A 14,846-nucleotide genomic window follows, 5' to 3' on the forward strand; every position below is an offset into this window, starting at 1 on the left:
CTGGGGTAAGCTAAAGAGATCAATGCCCTTTACACACTATAGGAGTCAACGTATTATGTAGGGACAAGTCCTAAGGAACTGTACATGAGGTATGTGCTCATGTACATACATATGTAGAGAAACTGTCATTTAAAACCTGCTTCTCCCACCCGCTGGAACAGGCTTGTATTAAATATTAAACTTTGTCCATCAGTTCCCTGGGCCTCTTTTAACAACATTTATTACAACAGCTTTTCTTCCTCCCACATTGCTTTTGTCAGCATTGCCAGTTGTGAAACGTAAGATTCTCTTTCCTGTAACTCTGTCTGCACTGCCTCATTGCTTCTCTTGCTGTGCAGTTGCTCTTTACCTTTCTCACTCCCTCACTGGGACCACTGACGCTGTCTATCTGCCTTTGGCCGTGGTAGGCATCTCGTACTGCTACTCACATTTGCCCAATGAAAATATATTAAAGGGAAGGGAGAAGAGAGTGAAATAAAAATACAAAACCAGAGGGCCCCTGCAGTAGGAGTGGAAGACAGAAGAGCAGGTGGAAGGGGTGATTAGCATGGCCAGTAAGTCCAGAGATTTGCCTCGAGTAACCTTCCAGGTTCCAGAGAAGCCTGGGGAGGAATCATCCCACAAGAAACTGGGCAAGCTAACGGTTAAGTACAACCGCAAAGACCTTCAACGCTGGCTAGACCTGGAGGAATGGATTGATACCCAGTTGCAGGAGCTGTACCAATACCAGGTAAATAACCGGGGTGGATCAAACTTTCCTTCATTAGGTGTAGGGGAGCCTAGACCCTGTGGGCTATGAAATGTTATTTTTAATTTATTGGAGAACAACCCAGGTTGTGACGATTGGGGACTCTGTTCTCGAGCAAACTTCTTATCACATGCTAGAGCTCTCTCTCTAAGTGATGCTGCTGTGTTAGCGCTCAAACTGTGGGTAATGGCATGTCTATCAAGGAAGATAATGGGCACTACAGGCAGAATGGAAAGAAAGGGGAAGTGGGGATTCAGGCATTGTAGGTAAATATTTTGTTTCCACACCTACAGGCCTCCAGAGTTCTCTCCCCACCATTTTCCATAGCAGCAATGTTACTTGGTGGAAGTGTATGTGAGCAGTCCTTTAGAACTCTTACAGCCCACCTGAGCTGGCGAAAGTAAATAAAGATCCAGGTGTTCTGAGCACATACCTATATAGATGGCAGTGTTTATCCTGAACTGTCTTGGAGCCATGGTACTTTTCTGGCTGCGTCATCTGGGGTTTAAACCAGGGATTTTTCATTGCCTTTGTACAAAAGTTTCCAGTACAGACTGAACACTGAAACATTAACCTGATGTCACTGAATCCATTCATATTTTGTACTTTCGTGGTATGTTTGTTGGTAAATCTCAAAGTACTTTGACAAAATGGGTGACTAAATGGGGATAATACTAGAGAAGTTACACGACTTGCCCTGATCTAAAGCCCACTGAAATTACTGGATCAGGCCCCAAGACACTAGCAGACACAGGAACAGAACATGAGTCCCCTAACCAATAGACCACTGTTGCCTTCAACAGGTGTGGATGGGTTTAACAATTTGTACAAAATAAGACGCACATCTTCACCCCACACTAAAAACTTTGGTTAACTCTTGGATTTTACAGTCTTCCATTTTTGAGCATTGTTGCAATTTCAGATAGGATTGGAAATGGATATACCGAAATATCCCTCTGGTAATTTCTAGGATCACTTGCTTTTCTATGTGCACTGGAATTTATTAGGTAAACTATTCACTATTTGAAATGAGAAGACAGCTCCCCTTGTATTAACACATCCACAAAAAGACAACTGAAAGAAAAAAGAGTATATATAGGCACTCTGTTTTGCAGTATGTGTGGCACCTCTAATAAGGAATGTCTGGTTTCCTGCATTATTATTTCTGTCTTTTTATTAAGAAAAAGGTTTTAATCTTCTTGAAGTTAGTAAAATGATTATTAGTTAGACTAGTACAACGATCACTAGCTAGGCTAAATTATAATAATTGTCCCTTCAGCCCTTAACTTCTATGAATTTTCATTTGAAATTTATTTTTTGTTATAAAATATTAATGGGAGCTCATCCCATGCTCTGGGTCCCCTTATAATACATTAAAATGCACAACAGCACATTCAGTGTAAGTACATTCAAATACACTGCCTAAACCCACCAATCAGAAAATCTGAGTAACAGTATCCTGAATTGAGTCATTAATGTAATATCTATGAAAGGTACCAGATCGACAGCCCTGGTGAAGGAAGTCTGTTCATCCATGGAATAGTACAGCAGCAGTGCCAGCTTCCCTGCCAGTGTTCCTGTCCTGGCTTTAGGGGACGGGACCATCTCTAGAGGTGATAGGTTATTTCAGTATCCAGATCCTTTCCATCCTGCTCCTCTCTGCTGAGATTGACAACAAGAATGGTGATTCTTTCTGATAATTTTTGTGATATGGGAACTGGACCAGGACCAACAGACATCAAATGGTAACCATTTTTGGTCATGGCTCTCTACCAACCAGAGCTGGATCTAACCCAGCAACCTAGAGATAAAAGGCTCTTTAATCCATTAGCCATCTAATTCCCCAGTACTGACCTTCCTAGCAAGTCTATCCCTAGAACTTACTCTGTTCTGTTTCCATTTGCCAGAGATGTGCCGATTGGTTCCTTCTTGATCACATGGCTTGAAGAGATATTAAAGCTGGACACTTTTTGGCTTCATCCTATCATTTAAAATAATAATGAAACACCCCTATATATGTGGTTTTACTTTCTTTGGCTTTAGTCAAGTCTTTGTTCAATGCCTCTTTGGCATTCAAGACTAGCAGTTCCAGGCTCATGTGACAGTCCCATCATGAGAAACGTGTAGAGCATGTCTATACACGTGCCCAGTAGGAACAGCAATATAGAACAGGCAGTGGCACCAAGATGTCACTGTGCTCATGTGACAAGATCAATGACATTTGATATCATTGGGCTCCTGAGAGCCCGCGCCTATGGTGGAGAAAGATGAAAGGAACCCACTTCCACTCTAGAATATGTAGACCCTTTCCGTACCTGGTATTTGTGGGACTGGCAAAAATGGAGTGATGGATGGGACTGACAGAGTATTTTTATGAGGGAATTTGAGGTAATAGGGCACTACTGTAAGGAAGCTCACACCCTGGAGGATTGGAGTGGAGGTGACAGGAGACAACTCTAAGAAAGACAGAACAATTGTTGCTTCTTTAAAAGAGTAAAGTTTTTTGCTACTGAGAGGAACTAGTAACATTTAACGCACTTGTTTCAAAAAAATTCACAAGTGGCCTACTGGCAGTTCTTGGTGGTACCATGTGCGAGACCAAGGTGTGATTCCCTCTCAACTCTCACTATGCCGGGCCCACAAATGGGCATTTTTAAAGGAGCCATAAAGGCAATACTAAAGTCCCTTTTTCACCTATGATCTCCTGAGAGTTTGCATGATGTAATCAGAGTCTGAAATCATTAACATTGCTGGTGGGTCACCATGTCCAAAGGTACAGATTCGGAGACTTGTTTTCCTTTCATTAGTGCAAAGTCTTAGCAGGAAGCAGGTATTTCTGGAAGGTGTTGCCAATGGACTGTGGCCTGTGCTGCTGGCTTCTCTCCTGCACAGGGAAATTCCCCAGAATTCAGACATGCCTTTCAGGATCCATAATCTCAGGCTAAGCATCCAAACTTCCAACCCTAGTTCTGACAAAGCTTGATACCTGGTCCAAACACACTTGGAGGTACCACAACACAGTATGTGCAAGTTTAGAGATTGTTGGCACCGGTACAGCAGTTTCTTGTAAATGTTTTATGAAGGATTTAAAAAAAAAAAAAAAAACACAACAAAAAAAACAACCTACCTGACAAATCCTAGAATCACTTGGGTCTGAAGGAGTCTCTAGTGCACCATCCCATTCCACTCCCAGCATCAAGGCCGGACTGTCTTTGTTAGCCCTGATAGTCTAGTCTTCAATAGCTCAACCAATGGCAATTCCACAACCTTATTGGCAGCTTGTTCCATTGCTCTGAATGTCCTAAGCATTATTCAGTTTCCTAATATATCTTAGAAGTTTAAGCATCAAGGCTGAAACAACCAGGCACCCTAGAATCACAGGTTCAGATTTTAGCAGGATCAAGTCAAACAGTCATATTTCTGCTATGGGCAAACTGAGGGCTGCAGACTTCGTGCTTAGATCTTTCAAAGGAGAACTTAAAGAGTTCCATGCTGATGTGGCACTTTGGGACCCAACTCCCCTGATGTTTTGGGAGGGCCTGATTGTTACTCATTCCATTTTGTAAAAGATGGTTTACCCCAACTGGGGTTCATCCTATTTCAGCCGCATTAGGTCCTTCCAAAAGGTCTTCTCGTGATAGTACCATGCTCCTTGGGCAGGTATTTGGTGTTGTGGTGGGACTGTTTGACACCTCTGGGAGCTAAATCTGGAGGAGCTGAGAGATGTTGCTTGCACCAAGCCACAGTCTGCATGTTGGGATGTGGTGCTGCGAGAGATGAGCCTGAATCAAAACCTTTGTTCTAAATACCCTAAAGTTTCAGGAAGATTCATATCTTAATCCAGTCTTTGCCACATGGGCTCATCTTTAACTAGAAATGAATTCTCCCCCGCACCCCACCCCCAGTTCTCCACACAAAGTCCTCTTGAATGCTTGTCAGTTGACAGGACAGGTTTATTTACTATGTATTTCTGCTCTAGCTGCAGGAGGAAGCAGACGCAGGAACCACCCCTGAACCAGAAATTGACATTGAAGATCTTCTAGAGGTCTCCAACGAGGAACAGAAATCAAAACTACAGGTCAGACTGACTGTTCATTCCTATTTATATTAAGTATGGGAGCTAAGACCCCTCTACACTCAAAAATTGACTTACTACTGAAAATACAAGTCAACAGTAGGTCACTCTGGATTGGCGTAAACGCTTATGTGGATGATACAAAACCATCAATTCCATTCCAGAAACCAGGATTAAGGGCTGCTTTACACTCAGCTTTTGCATTTAATCAAACTGGTAGAGAAAATGATTTAGTTCAATCCTAATGTGGTTGCATTATACTGATATAAATCACTTATACCCATATAGCCACATCCGCACTAAGGGGTTGCGCCGATTGAACTAACTTGGATTTTTTTTCCTACCAGGTTAGTTAAATTGGTACACAAACTGAGAGTGTAGAGCAGCCCTAAGACTCAAGTTTGGCTGCACAGAAACTCATCAGTTCATTCCACCAGGTGTCAATTACACTATCTGTAATAGTTTGGAAAACAATTTTGTTCCTGTAAGGTAGAGAACTCATCATCCACAGCACCCCCTTGTGTCAGGGTGCAATGCTGCAAGAGTCATCATCTCCTGTGCCATCTGCCACTTGTCAGGTATTCCACAGCTCAACCCTCTGGCCCAGTCACATGAAGTTCAGTCCCCTTCCAGGTTAAAAAAAACCCACCAAAAAGTCTTACAACAAGAGAGCCTTCAGCCACCTCTTGAGCTATTCCTCAGACTGTCCATTGGCTGAGTCTGTGGCCCCACCTGGGCTCAGTATTCCTTCTGTTGGGCTTGCATACCCCTTTCTCAGGGGCTAGTAGGGGAAGAGAGGCCCCCTCTGTTCTGGCCCAAGGACTCTGTATTAAGAAGCTAGTTCTACTCCATCAGACATGCTGCAATTTCCCTGGGTGGCTTCCTAGCTCCAAGCCACGTGTGCCGCTTCTCCACAGGTTGTATTTAACACAGCTTCCCTTTGGTTCCCAGGCCTCTCGCTTCTCCCTAGATCCTCCTAACTCCTCCTTTGCTGATTTATTAGCTTTTCTGCCCTTCTTGGGCTCCGCTAAAGTGTTTTTATTGACGCTACCACTAGACCTCTCCTCCACAGGAGCCTTACCTGCTCCTGCAGAGTTCTTCCTCAGTTCCTTCTGGTTTTAACAGGTTTCCCTCACTGCTGCTCTTCCTCAGAGACTCTGGCAATTTCCCCTAGGGCTCTTCCTGCTCCTCTTAGGCCTTTGCTCAGGGTTTCCCCCCAAAGTAACCTGTGCTTCCTATGGATCCTCCTCCCTGATTTCTTACCTGTTTAGGTCACCTCTCAGGGCTCCTACCCGTGACAGCCAAAGCATGACCCCTACTCCTACCTACAGAGTAGTCCTGCCTTTTCTGCAGTCTCTCCCCTCAACTGAGTTCTTTGACTCTGTCTTGTCTTGTCCTAACCCTTTCACAGTTGGGATCACTAACTAGTCTCAAACTGCCTTATCACCATCAGGTGTGGGATAGCTGGTAGGTCACAGGCAAGGCTGAGCCTGGCTTATCTTAAAGGGCCAGTCAGCCTGTGAGTCCCATTCACACCCATTTGGGAGATCAATTGCTGACAACCATAGTCAGCAATAAGTCCCTATCCCATCGTACACAGGGTCAAAGTGTCCTATTTTTATAGCTGTTGTACACTTCTCCCGTTTAATATGTGAACTGAAAAATTCCTTATTCACACTAACTGTCTCCAGTGATTTATTAAGGATGAGTGAGCTACTTCAGAAGTAACTCAAACTTTCACCCAAAGTTTGAACAAACCTATTCTGAGATTAGAAAAATGTTGGTTACCTTTTAATGCAGTGGTTCTCATTCACTCAGAAGGCTCTGTACTTCTATGTTCCTAGCAGCAGCCAATGCAGAAAGGCCAAAAACCCCAAATGGAATAGCTGTTCTTGAGGTATTTCTTGCCCAGACAGAAGCCTAAAGTAGCTTAAATCACATAAGATTATGAGGCCTGTTCTTATGGGGTTTTGCAGATACTCAAGGCTGGGTTAAGCCTCCAAATGTTTACGAGTTGATCCAAAATAACTCCTAAGAGTTTCGCAGTAACTCCTATAGGGCTTGATACAAAGCCCATGGAAGTTAATGGAAAGAGTCACGCTGACTTCAGTGGGCTTTGGATCAGGGCCACGCAGTGTTCTTCAGATGTAGATCTCAGAATGAAAGTATCATTACTAAAAACCATACTGGGAGCAGACTCTCTACACATCAGAAAACGTACATACTGTGATAGCTTCTGGAGTCCTCTGGGGTGACGTGATTAAAATACAGAACTGCTAACACAATCCAGTACTGTGGAACAGGAACAAAGTACAGAGCTCTACATTGTACGTACCAATGTTTTGGTGACTGCAGGTCCTGGGATCTCCTGCAGCATTCAGTACAGAACAGCAGTGATGAGTATGGATCACGGAATCCCTGAATGGTGTGGCATGATGCAGGTGATGGTGCTCTCAGGCTCTGGAACATCGTTGGATCACTTAGCACGCTAGATATGGCAGCCTTACATACTCTTCTTGTAGCTTAAAAAGGAAAAACAAATAGACAAACTCCTAAGGAACTAACATGAGTTTTGCCTTGCAGGAAATTCTTCATGAGTGTTCTAGACCTACAGAGGTGAGTGAAGCATCGTCAGTGAGCATTCAGTCTCAGTCTCATACTGTTCTGTGGCAATTTGGCTTGGTTCCACCTGATTAAATAGCTGGTGTGCTCTGCAGATAGTTGAAGCTTGAGTTACCACACTTCTTTACTCTCAGGAGGTTTTTTTAATACTTTATTCCACACCACTGTAAAAACAAATATAAACATATATGAGTGAATGTAGAGCAGTGACCAATGAGATTAATTTCAGATGTGTGTTTCCTACAGTGCTCTCAGAAGCTATTTCCTAGTTATAGAGTCAAAGGAAAAATCAGAAGCAATAATGAGCTCTGAAAGAATAGACCAAGTAGGCAATGTAGTACTGTTAGTACATAATTGTAACTTGCCTCTGTAGCGTATCTCCATTGTATCTTGTCCTGTCCTTGTAAATGGCTGCACAAAGTTTAATGTACAGAAAATAGGGCTGGCAAATTATTCACATAGAAATTAGACTTAACCAAACTAGTCTGCAGAAACCAAGCCAGAATCCGGCTAACTCAGGATTGGCAGGCAGCCCCACCATCATGGTTGACTGTGGGGCTCTGAGAGGCCATCTCCAAATCACAGGCAAGAGCACAAGGCTAATTGTGCCCACATGGATAACCAGCAGGAGTTTGTGTAGTTCACTGGCTTAATGAATGTGATCATGTTGCTGTCCCCAGCAACTATGACAGCCACCTAATAACTAACTGAATTTGTGTTTTCTTAGCCCAAAAGTCTGTGCTAAAGGTTTTTAGTTCAATCCTCTCTGCTGATCCCATTGTGTAAAGCCATGGATCCATTAAACTCACATTTCAGGAGTCCATATACCAAGCAAGCAGATCAAGAAAAGCACCAGATACATGGGAAAGGGGCTGACTAAGTGCTAGCTTCATATGCCTAACTGCCACTTTAAGTACTACTGGCATTCACAAAACCATCATTCAGCTGCTGCCTAACTCTGTAGGCACCTACATTTCTGCCCGGGGGATGCACAAAACTACCCAACCTGAGCTGCTCATTCCCTAATTCATGCCTAACCCCTGAAGACTTTGCAATCTAGATCTTCTCCTGCCTATTTTGCCTGTGGGGCCTGATCCTGTAGGCATGCTCAGAGCACAGGTAAGCCCCACAAAAGACAGCAAGGAGGAAGATATGGTGCTAGTGCCACCTCCCAATAGCTCAGTGATTAGTACGCTCACCCACAGTCTGGGAGGCCAGGATTCAAATACCCCTCTGCAGGATTCAGATCAGCAAGTTGAACCCAGGTTGCATACCTTCCAGGAAAGTCCCCTGTGTGTTAAACAGTCATTGGGCCAGAGAGAGTGTAAGAATGACTCTGTTGGTTGGTTAGGTATCTCAGGGTGCTGGCCTCTGTGGATCCCTTTTTTAGGCACCTCATTCTCCTCATACAATGCATCAGGAGCCTGGGCACCTAACTCAGGGTTGTGAATTCCACTGGGCAGCAGGTCATCTAAAAGGCCGAGCAATGCCTAAAACTCCCCTTGTGAATCTAACCTTACGATATAGTTCTGCAAATTCACCGGGAACATGCAGCAGTAAATTAAGCTCAGCTCTGTGAGGTCTGGCCTCCAATACATCTGCATGATTTAAGCCAGAGACTTATCAGTCCACTGTGTGCACACTGGTTTCTGCAGAATGCAAAGACCGTAGAGTGTTGTGTTAGATAGGGGAGGGGTTTAGGTTACCTGATCTATTTTGGTTGTTATGGAGAGGATGGAATTTGTGCTACTTACAGTGGTGGCCATGCAGAATGACCAGATGCCTTAGTTTTGAGGGATAGTCCTTGACAGTTTGGGCGAAACCCGGGTTTTTTCCTGTTTCACTAAAACTGGTCAGGTAACTGCCCTTCCACCTGGTCAGCCCATCATCACCCCCTGCTAATGTTTGTCCTCAAACACACACATTGTTATTTCCCCCTCCCTACTTCCTCACTGAAGCGAGCCAGCTATTATGGATCACAATGTGGGATGCCCTATAATCCACTCCATAGTAGTATGGCCAATTCAGCGAGGAAGCAGCAAGTATATTTTGGCCTAGATATTGAGCAGCAGAATGTGGATGGGAGGTTGCAGTGGAAGTAGGAGACTCCATGCAAAAACAGTGGCCCCTAATAGAGGCAGCTGTACCCTGAAGTTATCTAGTGGTGGGAACAAACAGGCTCCATGGAGAGGACGGGGTGGGCTGCCTGGGAAAGAGAGACAAAGCGTGAGTGACTTCCCTGAAGAGAGTTGGAAGAGAGGGGAGGCTGGGGGATGGGAAAAAGGATTGGGCATTTTCTCCACTCTACCTTGCCCTCCCTCGCTGACAAAAATCTCGCCCTCCTCTCTCCAAACAAAACGGCGGGACATGTTCTGTATTCCAATGTTCTGGTCACTGGACCACTGCTAAATATGAAGGGCAATAAGGGGGAATGCAGCAGGCCTGTGACTCTTAGAGCTGTGGCTGAGCACAGTAAGCATTAAAGCCTTCTTTTGACCGACTCTCATTCCAGGACTTCATTACGGAACTGCTCAGTCGACTGCAAGGTCTCAGAAAAATCCCTCAAAGGAAATGATCCCATCCATCATGAGAGACACCCCCCCTTCCATCCCGTATCGCTCACCTGGCATTGGGTGTCTTCCCCAGGACAGAGAATCAGATTCACGTGGGAAGATCATGTTACAGTTTTTCTAGGACTTGGTGTTCTGAGAAGAACCATCTTAGATACTTTCAGCATCCCATTCCAGCTTCATGTTCACAGGGAGGGGCTTGTGTGTGTATCTTGCTGATATTTAAAGAGCTGTTATGTTAGGGGAGAGGGCTGATCCCCTTCTTTTCTTTTTCATTCATTTTCTTTTTGAAGGAACCTCTCCTTTGGCTGAGGAAGCGTTGGACACAGCTCCCTTTGGAGCTGCTCCTGCTGCCCAGTGAGAGAAGGGAGAAAGAAGGCATTGGCTGTTACCCAACCTTCACCAGGGACAGGGAGTTGCTATTTCACTGCTCCCAGCCCCTGCCTGTGAACACATCTCCTGGTTCTAGGCCAGCACATGGACAAAGGGTCACTTCTTATATTTTTCTAGTCACTGTTTTTATTAATCATCCCTTCCTGGTGGAAAGCTGGGCAGAAAATAAACTCCCTGGAGCTTTTCCTTCCATCCGACTGTATGTCCCTCAGGTTGATTAATATTTGTGGGGCATGGGACTTTTTAATGAGCTAGCAGCACCTCAAACGAATATGAGGACCTGCAAGGGATTTTTAAGAGACTGCACAACTGCCTGTTGTGACAGAGTCAGGCCAGATGGCTACAGGAGAGTGATAGAAGGTAGATATGTTAGCCCCAGGTTAAGCAGGTCCCTTTTCCCTGGGTAAGGTAACAGGTAAGGTTCCAGAACAATCAGGAACTTTCTGGAAACAATTAAGGCAGACAGGCTGATTAGAACACCTGCAGCCAATCAAGAAGCTCCTAGAATCAATTAAGGCAGGCTAATCAGGGCACCTGGGTTTAAAAAGGAGCTCACTTTAGTTTGTGGCATGCATGTGAGGAGCTGGGAGCAAGAAGCTGAGAGTGAGAAGGAATACTGCTGGAAGACTGAGAAGCACAAGTGTTATCAGACATCAGGAGGAAGGTCCTGTGGTGAGAATAAAGAAGGTGTTGGGAGGAAGCCATGGGGAAGTAGCCCAGGGAGTTGTAGCTGTCACGCAGCTGTTACAGGAGCCACTGTAGACAGCTGCAATCCACAGGGCCCTGGGCTGGAACCCGGAGTAGAGGGCGGGCCTGGGTTTCTCCCATCCCTCCAACTCCCTACTTGATACCAGAGGAGTTGAACTGGACTGTGGGTTCCACCAGAGGGGAAGGTCTCTGGCCTGTTCCCTGATCCGCCAGGTGGATCAGCAGAGACTGTGGGGATTGTTCTTTTTCCTTTCCCCATGCTGGCCAGTGATGAGGCTGACTGAGTGAACGGCAGATTTGAGCCTTGAAAGTGGCCAAACTGAGGGTTGCCATGAATTTCTGAGACGAGAAAATCTGCCAATAAGCGCAGCACCACCAAGGCAGAGGAGGAACTTTATCATACTGCGTAAGGGCATTTTGAAAGACGCTCAATTTGTACATTAAAATGCTTAGAAATCCAGACCTGCCTATGATGTGAGGGTTTTTGTTCTGCATTCAAAGAGGAAATGCAGAGAGGGAAGAAAAATTAATTAAAAGCCCATCAATCCAGGGCTGGTTAAGTGCTCTCTTCATGGGGAGCATCTTGGAAACCATTCAGGAAGGGAGAGGTTCAGCAACTCAAAGGGGATGTAGGAACCAGAGCCTTGTGTCTCTGTACCACCTCTTCTAGGTGGAGCAGGAGTTGGACTCATAAACCATATGCAGAGAGACAGTAACTTGGCAAGAGTGGGGTGGAAATAAGATGGTAAATGAAGAAGGATCACTTAGACTCGGACAACCTCCATCAGGTAGAAGAGACTCTTGGTTCTCCCCCCCACTCCACTCACACACACACACTCTCCTAAACACAGAGGGGAAGCTAAGTCTCTGTGGGAGAGAAAGTCCCATGTCCCAGTATGCTAGTGACCAGACTACTGGGTTTGTCCTTGTGTTCAGATTTGTCACACAGTGTGGCAAAAAGAGGGGCTAGCGCCTGCAGTGCAAAGGAGCCCTGCAGTGTTAAGGCCAGGGCTTCTGACAGCTAACAATAGAAACTGACTGAAAGTCGTGGGCCAGATCAGAAATCCCTACGTTTTAAATCTTAATTAGTCCCCTGTCCTAGTTAATGAAAGGGAGCGGACTGATACATTTGTCCCCTACCCTAGAGTTCAGACCACACCACCAGGAGGGCCAGAGAAAATGGCTGTTCCCTGTCTGAGAGAAGCATGTGTCCCTGGGTTGCTTGGCTGGTTTTTGCATTCACACCCTTTTTGAAGCTGATGTGCTATATAGCCCAGTCTTGGGAGACTTATCCCCCCAAGTTCATCCCTAGCCCAATGAGTACTTCAAGCTTTACCTGTAGTGTGATGAAAGTGTGGCTGTGCCACATTCTCTGTGCCAGCTGCATGCCCATCGGTATGGTTATGTGGGAGTGGTGGTAAAGGGTGTGTCCTTCCTGTGCCAGTGTTGGGACCTTGGCACATGCTTGGCTGGCCATCTGGCCTTGGCACATGGAATAATCTTGAAAACTTCCCTTCAAAGCTCAACTCTACAAATTAAATAAAAAGGAGTTAAAATGTCAAAAAGATAAGAGATAAGCCTTAGCTGGTGTAAATTGGCATAACTGCCTTAAGCCAATAGATCTACACTGATTTACACCTGCTAAGGTTCTGACCTTTATCATTTCACTGCCACTCAGAGCAGGGCAAAGGCCAGCCCAGCCAAAGAGTTAATTAATCCACTGACAGCTGAAAAATGTTGGCAGTTTACCTGACAAAACAAATTATGATCTTTCTTGCCCAGCACCTGTTTTACAAGATAGTCTGGTCTCTGCCAGGCCAGGACCGTAGTCAAATGTAGCAAAGGATCAAACTGAGGTGAAGGTGGAAGATCCAGTTTTGACAAGGGATCGGCAATGAGCTGGGCAGACTGAACTAGAGTTATGACAATCCCCAGAGGTTCACGTAGCTGCCATGAGAATAGAGACATGTACTTGTGCAAGCCTTCGTTTGTATTCTACTGGCCCAATGGGTTCTGCTTGTTGAACCATATTTGACTAGGGAGAGCACGAAGGAGCTGCTTCTCCCCTTGCACCATCCTGGATGTTATACCTTATGGCTGGACTCACCCCCCACCCTGCCTTTACTCTTGGTGCCATGGAGGGACTGGGGCCATGCCCTGTGTAAGGGATTGTTAAACAGGCTCTGGAAGGCATTTTTAAATAACCCGTTCCGCCTTCACATGCTCTCCTCAGCAGACACAGTCCAAGTGGGGAGGAGCAGTCAAGCCCTCCATGCTGCAGTGCTGGTGTACCAGCCCCAAATATGGTAATGCTGGAGACCTAAACTCTAATTGACACCCCACACAACACAGCAACAATTCAGGGCAAGCCCTAGCATGAATATGGGTCTTGAAAAAAATGCAGGGACTTACGTAAGTAATGTTAAAATTTTGTCTCAAAATATATTTGCCTATCGGCCAGGAACTGCTCCAAAAATCCATTCTGATTTCTCAAATCAATACAAGCGAGGGGAAATTAAGAGGATCTGTTCAAGTTAAAAAATCATTTTAAAAAAAACACCTTATAAAATTGCAAGTCTTTTTTTTTCAATGGAAAGAATTCTTAAAATCTAAATACATTGATTGGTTTATTGATTGGATTTATTTTGGCCTAGGCCATGAAAATAGACTAGCCAATTTTGCTATTGTTTACAATCAGTTTCTAGTTACTTTTATTATCCTGGTTCTCAGGCACTAGCACAAACCTACCAGGAGTGAGTTGCAAGTATTTCATGGGAATGTTTGTTTAAAAACACACCCTCTTGATTAGAATGTTTCCAGCTGTGTTATTATATTTATCAAGGTTTTACAAATTACAATTGAGTATCTTGACCCATGTGTATGGAAAAAGATTTCCCCCCTAAATCATGCGCCTAATAACACCTCTGAGCTCCCCTCTCAAATATTCAGGTTTTTAACTCTTCTGATGTCATAATCACTCTCAATTCTCCAGCAAAAAAAAGGCAAGATCTGATATTTCAAATGCAGAAAAATCAACATTTTGTGGGCAGAAAACCCTTTCAGGCCCTTTCTATCCCTCAGAAAGAAGCAAAAAAGGGCACAGACCAATTTTGTTTCTTTTGCAGATACAGTGCTCTCCCTTCATTTGCACAGCTGTAACTCAGGATTTCATGGCTTTTGTTGAGTTAATCTAAACACCTACCAGTGTATTTTCAAAGCACTGGACAAGGATATAACCACACCAGTCCATTGAAGATAATGGAAAGATGTTCAGGGCTTTAGCCATACGACTCTTTTAAAGCATGCTTAAATAAGGTTCACAGTATTTGTCTTTCCCAAAGAGACAACCAAAAAGGTTAGTCTGTCTACCCCACTGCAGACTGCCCTCTTTCCCCACACTACAGAAGTTGATAAGCTAGTGATGGAGTCTAATGCATTTCAAGGGGAGGATTGCACAGAAAAGGCCCATTATCCCATGCAGAGGGTTCAGCATCCACAAAAATTCAATTTCTGTGGAGAGGCGAGGGTCAGTCTGCGTGACCAAAGCAAATAAAGAGAAGCTCCCATACGTGACTAGGTATTAAACATCAGTTCCAGGATATGCCTTTCTGAGTTCAATGGGATCAGCCCACAAAAACCAGTTTAGAAAGCTGGGCAAGCCAACAGGCTGGCTCAAGCTGTAACCTACCACTTGCTTTCCTCATGTGGCAGAGCTCACAGGGCCACCCTG

General features: G+C 44.7%; 1 protein-coding gene across 2 annotated transcripts; it reads left to right on the forward strand.

The window, feature by feature from the left end:
* The first annotated feature begins 282 nt into the window (after positions 1-282).
* Positions 283-10,281, forward strand: PPP1R14D (protein phosphatase 1 regulatory inhibitor subunit 14D). Of its 2 annotated transcripts, XM_038408031.2 has the most exons (4): positions 284-730; positions 4,728-4,826; positions 7,407-7,439; positions 9,958-10,281. In XM_038408031.2, the coding sequence occupies exons 1-4, from the start codon at positions 548-550 to the stop codon at positions 10,018-10,020; spliced, it is 378 nt and encodes a 125-aa protein (XP_038263959.1). In that variant the 5' UTR covers positions 284-547; the 3' UTR covers positions 10,021-10,281. The 2 variants fall into 2 exon arrangements, with proteins under 2 accessions (XP_043373313.1, XP_038263959.1); XM_043517378.1 differs by lacking the exon at positions 9,958-10,281 and having other exon boundaries at positions 283-730; positions 7,407-7,535.
* Positions 10,282-14,846: the final 4,565 nt, after the last annotated feature.

Source organism: Dermochelys coriacea, chromosome 6, assembly GCF_009764565.3.
Source record: "Dermochelys coriacea isolate rDerCor1 chromosome 6, rDerCor1.pri.v4, whole genome shotgun sequence".
In the NCBI taxonomy this organism is placed as follows: Eukaryota; Metazoa; Chordata; order Testudines; family Dermochelyidae; genus Dermochelys; species Dermochelys coriacea.

Bases quoted from the DNA above. Each gene is read 5' to 3' on its own strand.
- PPP1R14D (XM_043517378.1), top strand. From the start codon at position 548: ATGGCCAGTAAGTCCAGAGATTTGCCTCGAGTAACCTTCCAGGTTCCA. The intron at 731-4,727 runs GTAAATAACCGG...TTTCTGCTCTAG, and splicing joins AGGAGCTGTACCAATACCAG to CTGCAGGAGGAAGCAGACGC. The intron at 4,827-7,406 runs GTCAGACTGACT...TTTGCCTTGCAG, and splicing joins AACAGAAATCAAAACTACAG to GAAATTCTTCATGAGTGTTC.